Source organism: Camarhynchus parvulus, chromosome 21 (assembly GCF_901933205.1).
Source record: "Camarhynchus parvulus chromosome 21, STF_HiC, whole genome shotgun sequence".
Lineage (NCBI taxonomy): Eukaryota > Metazoa > Chordata > Aves > Passeriformes > Thraupidae > Camarhynchus > Camarhynchus parvulus.
This window is the reverse complement of record NC_044591.1, coordinates 4,667,893-4,676,060: the sequence shown is the minus strand read 5'-3', so window position 1 is coordinate 4,676,060 and position 8,168 is coordinate 4,667,893. Positions and strand designations below refer to the sequence as shown.

Here is an 8,168-nt window from a genome sequence, read left to right as displayed (position 1 = left end):
CCGGCCCGGACACCGACACCGGCCCCGGGCGGGGAGCGGCACCGGCCCGGCCCGGCCATGGCGGAGCCGCTGCGGCCCTTCCGCCTGCGCGGGTGCGGCAGCCCGCAGAAGTTCGGGGTGGCGGCCGGGAGCCTGCGCGGGTTGCTGAGGAAGGGCTGCCGGCTGCTGCAGGTGCGGGGCGGACCGGGCTGCGGACGGTGCGGGACGGGACGATGCCAGGCTGGGATGCTGCTTACAGATGCGGGCGGATCTGCCGATGCTGGACGGGACCGGGAGTAGCGGGTGCCGCAGCTCCGGGCCGGGGCTGGAGCTGCCCGCCGAGACGCGTGCGGAGCTGCAGCCACTGCGTCGGGGCCGCCCGGAGCCGGGGTCTGTCCCGGAGCAGGGTCTCAGCCGCCCGTGGGGCAGCTTCCCTTGGCAGGCAGCCGCCTCTGCCTCTACGAGGACGGCACGGAGCTGACCGAGAGCTACTTCCGAGCGCTGCCGCCGCAGACGGAGCTGGTGCTGCTGGCCCCCGGGGAAAGCTGGCGGGGCTGTGAGTGCGGGGCCGGGCGGGGGGCGCGGGGGCAGCGGTGGCCCCAAGGGCTCAGCCGGTGCCGCCTCACCTGCCCCAGGTGCCAGCGACATCGAGCGGCTCCTGGCCGCGTTCTGCAGCCAGCAGGGCGCTGTGGTGGAGGCTGCGCGGAGGCTGCTGACGGACGAGCGGGCTCCCCACAGGCAGAGGCTGCTGGCGGATCTCATCCACAACCTGAGCGAAAACATCCTGGCCGAGGACAAGGAAGACGACAAGAAATGGTTTGAAGGTGCGTTGGTTGCCGTAGGAAGCTGCTACGGGACTCCCAGGTGTTGCTCTGCTCTGAAAAGTCACTTCTCTTAAAGCAAAGTTTGGGAGCTCTTCTGGCTGGTGGGATCGGGTACTCAGTCAGGGCTTTAGTTATCCCTTCCATTAGCACCTGTCTTTAGGTTTCTTTAAAGGACATGCACATTTAGTATCAGATAATGGGGTTTTTAAAATGGTGTTCCCTATTGGTTTAATAAAGATAGCTCTGGAATGCATTTCCCCTATTAATATAAATCTGCATTTATGATGTTTTAATGATTTGCTAATAGTATATGGATAACTGGGACATCTCTGCCAGCTTTATGTTCTCTTTACAATTTGCAAGTCTCCCTTCCCATTCCCAAGCCATTACTGCAGCTCTTCCCCAACAATTGTTTTCCTTTCACAATTTCTTGGTGTTCTACATATACAGAGTAACAAGAAACATAACAATACCAGCTCCTGCTCTCTCAGCAGATGCTCTACAGCATCCTTTTAAATGCTTAAGAGCACAGTAGTCCTGAACCAGTAAAATAAAAATGGGAAATTAAAAAACTGTGCAATCTGAGTTAGTGGAAAGCCAGCATGAACTCCCAGCTGGGCAGGAGCTGTATTTTGTATGAATGAGATTATTTTGTACCAGCTGAGGTATAAAATAATCTCATTCCCTCCAGGGCTGGAGTCTCGGTTCAAGAACAAATCCAGCTACCTTCGGCATAGCTGTGAGAGCAGAATGCGAGGCTACATGAGAGAGGTAAAAGTTTCTGTTGAAGTAACTTTTGTCAAGCTGTAACAGTAATTCTGTGGCTGCAGGAATATAAAGTATTTCTACAGTTGTGATTGTAGAAAAGAGCCTCAGGCTGCCACAGGAACTGAGGAGTGATTGCTGGGTTTCCCCCCTCTAGGTTACTGGTTTTATTTCAAACGTTCATCCTGCAGCACGAGATGCCTACAGAGGGATAATCGACCTGATGGCAGATAAACTGAAATCTGTGAAGTACAACGGGTGCTACTTTGACAGAAGGGAGAAGGAGGAGGCAGCACGCCTGTGCACTGCAGAGGGGTGGTTCTCCTGTCAGGTACCTGCAGCCTTCCTGAAGAATCACAGAATGGTTTGGGTGGGAAGAGACCTTAAAGATCATCTCATTCTACCCCTGCCATGGCAGGGGCACATTCCACTAGCCCAGTTTGCTCCCAGCCCCATCCAGCCTGGCCTTGGACACTTCCAGGGATGGGGCAGCCACAGCTTCTCTGGGCTCCCTGTGCCAGGGCTCCACCACCTCACAGGGAAGAAATTCTTCTGCATACCTGACTTAAACTTCCCCTTTTTTCGGTTTGATCCCATTCCCCCTCAACATCAGAGGAAGGAAAGAGCTGCCGGGGTGCAGTGCCAGGCTGGGGGGGATGTGGGTGCAGGATCTCTAGCATGTGGCAGGACCACTGTGGGGTGACAAGTGTGACACCTTTCACAGGGACCTTTTGACAGAGATGACTGCCCGTGTAAGCATTCCATCAACCCCTACAGCAACAGGGAAAGCAGGATCCTCTTCAGCACCTGGAATCTCGACCACATGTACGTACAAAGTGTTAATCCAGACCTAGGTGCTTTGTGGCCTTCAGCTTCACCAGAAAGGTTCAGCCTCAGCCCCTTCCCCCCGCTGTGCAGTCAGCTCTGCTGTGAATATGTGGTGAGAAAAGGTGCTGGGATGCTGCAGCTGCTGTGAGAACAAAACCCTGAAGACAGATGAAATGCTGCCTCTCATTAGCTGCTTTGCTTCTGTGCAGATTTTCTGTGTGTGGAAGCAAACCCCCTCCTCACTGCACTATCCGTGTGAATTCTCCTCTCCAGCAAAATCCCCTCTGAACCATTTCAAATGTTGGTGTGAAGCAAACAAGATTTGCTAAACTAATTTCCTTGGGGGGAAAAAAATCATATGCCTAGTAATGGAGAAAGAATTCCAGTTCTGCCTGGCTCTGAAAGGAAGATGGAGGCTTGATTATTCTGAAAAAACTCCTGATGGCAATATTGTCTTCTCTTTTGTGTCCCCAAGAATTGAGAAGAAACGTGCTGTTGTCCCAGAACTGGCAGAAGCTGTCAAAACACGAGATGGGAGAGAAGTGAACTGGGAATACTTCTATCAGCTGCTGTTTACCCTGGATAATTTAAAACTCGTACATATTGCTTGCCATAAGAAAACCAATCATAACCTCAGCTGTGACAAAACCAGGATTTACAGAAAGAGGAAGCAAACCCATGAGATTCCCTAGTGCTGTCTCTGGAAAGGACCTGCTGCTTTTTTCAATCATGTCAATCTGTTATTTTTAAATAGCTCCAATTTCTTAAATAAGAACTATTTGAGAATCCCTGGCACAAGACTGGCTGGGTAACCCAACCAGAGCCTCACAAAGCACACTCCAATATCCCATTTAATTCTCTTCTCCTGCCTTCCCACTCCTTACAAGCCTCCCTCAAATCAAGTGTGATAAAGGTAGAAAATGAACTGACTCTTGAGTCTACCCTGTCATCTCAGGTCAGTGTTGTACCAAAACTCACAGTACATAGAAATGAAACTTGGACAAAACATTTTTCTACAAACTAACCTGCAGGGGCTCATAGACTCCTATTCCTCTGGAGATTAAGCCAAAACCAAAGAAGGATTTAGGATCATGTTTTATCTGTGCCTTTTGCAGGTAGCTTCAGGAATGCCAGAGGTGATTCAGCAGCAGAGCTGCCACCTCACCTGTGCCAAACTCCTGCTCTCATCCCCACCTGCCCCTTTGCCATTGCTTCAGATGTGCATCTCCTAGAAAGAAGAGCAAGGCCATGAGATTTTTTTTTGCTTTTTCCACCTTTGTTTGCCATCTTCCCTGCTGATTTCCCTCTCCTTTCTAACATTTTCTGCCTCCAGCTTGAGTTTTACTTGATGCACTGCCAGGAAGGACAGCTATAATGATCATGTTTACAGTAATGTTTACCCACTGCCTTGGAGAATATTGCTTTGGTAAAATATTTCCTACCTCAGGCAACAAATCAGGAATAGTTCAATTTTTTACTTGAATTTTTTTTTTAATACCAGCTGATAGCAACTGAACTTTTGGGATTGTCAATGTAAATCATGTGAACATTTTAAATAAAAAAATGCCCCCACATCTGTGTTTGTGTGAGTACATGAAGGTGCACGAGACATTAATCAGGTGTGATAGAGCATGAAGGGAAATGTGTTTATGAATTGAGCACCAGCTACTTACTGCTCTGTAAATAACTAGAAAAAGCTCTGTTTTCCCTCATATTGTTGGTCCTGGACCAGTTAGTCCACATGAAATTGTGTGGAAATGATATTTCTGCCTGAGCCCCAAATTACTGGGTCTTGGAAGCTTTGCTACATAGAATATTGATTTACTTTAAACAACAAACTCAGTCCCCTCCCAAACAGTGCAATCTGGAAAGCAAGGAGGTGCATTTTTAACACAGGATTTCTAATTCCACTGCATGCAATCAATCCTTCCAGCTTCCCCTCCTGCACTGTTTGACACTGGGGAGGGCACTGGCAGGATTCTGGTGACAAACCCAGTGTCACCTGTGTGGCACATGTCCCCCAAACCAAAAATGCATTTTGCAAGTGAAATGAATGTCTGTGTGTGAAACTGTGTTTGCTAGAAAGAGCCAGCAGCAAACACAGCACTGAAGGAATGCTGGGAGGAGCTGCAGCAACACAGAGCTGGGCTGGAACTATGAATATGCAATTAAAAAATCTGGATTTTTCCGTGTTACAGAATTAGAGTGAAAAGGAGCCAAGAAATATCTTTGACAGAAACAATGCATCAGCTGGAGTGGAAATGGGAATGCATTACCATGCCATGCATATGCAATTTGTTTGCCTTACAACTTTTGAATGTTTAACAAGCTCTAGCTGTAGAAATTAATATTTATTTAAACCATCTGCTGATAACGTTTTCTCTCTATTTTTAGAAACATAGAAGGAGCTATAACAATAAATATCTAGAAGCTTATTGCATAATCACACTTTCAAAGAAATATTCCCACAAACACTGGGTGAATTAACAGTTCCTGGAATCGGCTGAGGTTGCTCCTTTTGTTTTTTTAAACATGCAGAGGGGGCTGCCCCACAGCCTCAGCAATATTCCTCTGTCTATCAAATCCAAGGGAAGGTATTTGTTGTGTATCACCACCAAAGCATTTGTTTCCAAAATCCTTGCTGGAAATCAGTTGGAAATCAACGGAGGACAACACTTAGAGCAACAGGTGGAGGGAGGAGGCAGCACCACGGGGTGGGTGTCTGGGGAGCTGACGTGCAATGAAAACGTGCTGAACTCGCAGAGATGAGCACACTGAATCCATTCTGACAGCCTGCATTTCATTTTGCCAGCAGAACTGCATTTTAGAGGTTTAATTGGTCCTGGGTTAGGTGTAAACAACCCACACAAGGAAGACCTTTGACCTTCTTTATACCAGGGAGTCAGCTGGCTCCTTTATTACCTGGATGCCACAGACATTGCAGAATTAAAAGATAAATAACCTTGCTCCAGCATCTTTTTCTTGACTATTTTGCAAAAAAAGGAGTGAAACCAAGTACTTTCTCAAGATAGAGGCTCAAATTTACAAAAAAAGCCATAAGAACGTCTATGTACCCTGGGATTTTTTCTTAAATATCAGTGGTAAAGTGCTCAATTATACTTTATTTCCAAATCACTGAAAACTCAGTATTTGCCCCAGATAATAACTGGAATACTGTATCTGCCAATTCCAGCAAAACAAACTCTCCCAATTCTCTCCCTGAGAAAAGGCAAACAGACACCTGATGTTACTGACACAGCCGTTGCCATGTGGTCACAAAGAGAAAGAAGAAGGGTTTGTTTACAGTCTGTTATTAGACATCATCCTCTTCTTCCTCCTCTTCATCATCTTCCTTTGCAATGAAATGGAGCTTCCTGGCTTCTCGCCTGCTCCTCGTCACACTCGGGAGCACAACTGCTGGGAGGTGCTGGAGGGAAAAGATTAAATCAACAAGGAAAAAGTCTGTGGAGGCAGAACTCCTACCTCCAGCTCCCATCCTCCCTCAGCTGACACAGGAACCAACCCTCAGCTGGGCAGCAGCAGCACAAAGCTAAAGCTGTGGGGCTTTGAGGGGAGTCTGCCCAAACCAGACCCATGGGCACTCTCAGAGCTGGCATTCCTTCCACTGCTGTGAAGAGGATTGGCAGAGGGTGAAGGTTCCCTAAACAAATCCTCACTGCTCCCCAAATAGCACAAGAAACACCTAAAAGGTGGCAGCATCACCTGCCCCAAAGTTATGCTTGTTAAAGGGATTCAAATGTAAAGTTCTGGCCCTTGGGTCAGTTCAAAAGCTAAGGCAGACAGAAACCAGTTTCCATTCCAAGCAATCCCAATGCAGCAGGGCTGGAACTGGATGATTTCTAAGATCTCTCCAACCCAAGCTGTTCTATGATTCTGTAAAGAACCAAAGACCAGCAAAAATCTATTTTGCCAACAATATTGTGTCTCCATAATGTCGTTATCAGTAAAAATACCTATCTCATGGAATTGGACTAAAAAGTCTAAATAAGAAAGATTTTACACCTGAAATTAATTTAGCTGGGCAAGTAATTTAATCTCTGATGGAGACAGTTTTATCTGGAGTACAGGGCCCAACAATATTGGTCAAATTCACCAAGAATTTTGAGGCAAATTTTAAGCAGACCAGGGCAGGGTCTAAAGCAGGAACAGACTCATCATCTCACCAGCTCAACATCTCCAAAGAACCGGTGCACTGGCATGGGCTGGTTGCTGTCCTCATCCGAGAGGCCACTGCTGTGCTCCAGGAACATCGGCCTCCGTGGGCAATCCGCATCCTCCGAGGTGGCCCCATCAAAGCTCCCACAGCTGCTCTCCTCTTCACTGAACACGTGATAGTGGTGCAGATATCCAGCCGTTTTTAATGGAGCACTGCTGGATTTCACCATGTGTGGCTCCAGAGAAACACCATGCTCCTTCTCCTGCTTCCCTTCATCAGTCTCTGGAATGCTTTCATCTTTTTCCTGTTGGATTATACTGCTGTGTCTTGGATCTTCTAAACCTCCATCCTCATCAGATGTTTTAGGTGTTTCCCCCAGCGCAGCAAGGTTTCCACTTTCACACGTGAGTCCCTCTAGCTCTGATTTTAGATTGCTTTCTTCATATTTCATCCTCTTTGCAGGTTGTCCTTCAGCAGCTTCATGTGATGAACACTGTTAGAAAAAAGACAAGATCGTAAAGCTCACTTGAAATAAAGAAGAATAAAATCACCTCGTCTCTTTACTTGCAAAGGAACAGAAGGGCTCCATCACACAAGTGGCATTTTGATCCAAACCTTCTAAGAAAAGTAATTAGTATAAAGCACATGTAAAGAGAGACGAGGAGCAGACGGCTTATATAAACCACAATATACAGTCCATCACCAGCAAGAGAAAAACACTTGTCTCAGAGAATAAACTATCACAGTAAGAGGTCAATCACCATGTTCTTATTTTCTTAAGACTGATGCTAATGGGAATTACTGTGCCAGGCCTGTCATCACCCAGCACGGAGAGCAACTAAATCTGCTCTGTATTTCTGCACTGGCACAAACAACGCCGTGGGAGGAGCGGGAACGGCTATAAATTAACTTCAATTCTCCTGATAATTCCCACAGGATGATGCTCAGATTGTAGCTGTTAATAATCACCTGAGATTCCCCTACTGCGACCGCCCGGCCCCGCGGCCTTTCCCTCCCACACCATCCCACCTGGCCCTGTCCTTCCTACCGGGCTCGCCGTGTCGGCTGCTTCCCCTGCGGGCTGTGCGGGGTCGGCTGCCGGGGCCGCCTCCGCGGAGCGCCGGGCCCGGTGCCGGGATCGTGGCCGAGCGGGGCCGCGGGTGTCCGAGCGCCTCCGGCCCCGCGCCGCGCCGCCCGCCGCCATCTTGGGCCGCGCGCGGGCCCGCGCTCGCCATCTTGTGGAGCTCCGTTCAGGAGCCCCGGGGCGAGCGGGCACCGAGCACCGAGCACCGAGCAAAGGGCTGCGGGCACCGACAAAGGGCTCCGGGGAAAGGGCAGCCTCATCCCACCAAGTGAGGGCTAGGAGCCCACGGTCGTCACACGCCGGAGCCCCTCACACGCCGCAGCCCCTCACACACAGAAGCACCTCACACGCCGGAGCCCCTCACACACCGGAGCCCCTCACACGCCGGAGCCCCTCACACGCCGCAGCCCCTCACACACAGGAGCCCCTCACACGCCGCAGCCCCTCACACACAGCAGCCCCTCTCACAACGGAGCCCCTCACACATTATAGCCCCTCACACACAGGAGCC

At 49.2% G+C, this 8,168-nt stretch overlaps 2 protein-coding genes across 2 annotated transcripts; one reads left to right on the top strand and one right to left on the bottom strand.

Moving 5' to 3' along the window:
• The first annotated feature begins 2 nt into the window (after window positions 1-2).
• On the top strand, window positions 3-3,998 carry DFFB (DNA fragmentation factor subunit beta). The gene is made up of 7 exons (XM_030964010.1): window positions 3-171; window positions 409-535; window positions 615-803; window positions 1,495-1,574; window positions 1,726-1,899; window positions 2,293-2,393; window positions 2,872-3,998. Exons 1-7 carry the CDS (start codon window positions 58-60, stop codon window positions 3,086-3,088), a joined length of 1,002 nt encoding a protein of 333 aa, XP_030819870.1. The 5' UTR covers window positions 3-57; the 3' UTR covers window positions 3,089-3,998.
• A 730-nt stretch (window positions 3,999-4,728) lies between these two features.
• C21H1orf174 (chromosome 21 C1orf174 homolog) lies at window positions 4,729-7,763 on the bottom strand. Its single transcript, XM_030964011.1, has 3 exons — window positions 7,622-7,763; window positions 6,581-7,066; window positions 4,729-5,823 (listed from the first exon to the last, which is right to left on the bottom strand). Exons 2-3 carry the CDS (start codon window positions 7,022-7,024, stop codon window positions 5,710-5,712), a joined length of 558 nt encoding a protein of 185 aa, XP_030819871.1. The 5' UTR covers window positions 7,025-7,066; window positions 7,622-7,763; the 3' UTR covers window positions 4,729-5,709.
• Between the last annotated feature and the right edge of the window lie 405 nt (window positions 7,764-8,168).

Bases quoted from the DNA above. Each gene is read 5' to 3' on its own strand.
- C21H1orf174 (XM_030964011.1), bottom strand. From the start codon at position 7,024: ATGAAATATGAAGAAAGCAATCTAAAATCAGAGCTAGAGGGACTCACG. The intron at 5,824-6,580 runs GTGAGATGATGA...TTTTCCCTCCAG, and splicing joins TCTTTGGAGATGTTGAGCTG to CACCTCCCAGCAGTTGTGCT.
- DFFB (XM_030964010.1), top strand. From the start codon at position 58: ATGGCGGAGCCGCTGCGGCCCTTCCGCCTGCGCGGGTGCGGCAGCCCG. The intron at 804-1,494 runs GTGCGTTGGTTG...CATTCCCTCCAG, and splicing joins CGACAAGAAATGGTTTGAAG to GGCTGGAGTCTCGGTTCAAG. The intron at 1,575-1,725 runs GTAAAAGTTTCT...TCCCCCCTCTAG, and splicing joins TGCGAGGCTACATGAGAGAG to GTTACTGGTTTTATTTCAAA.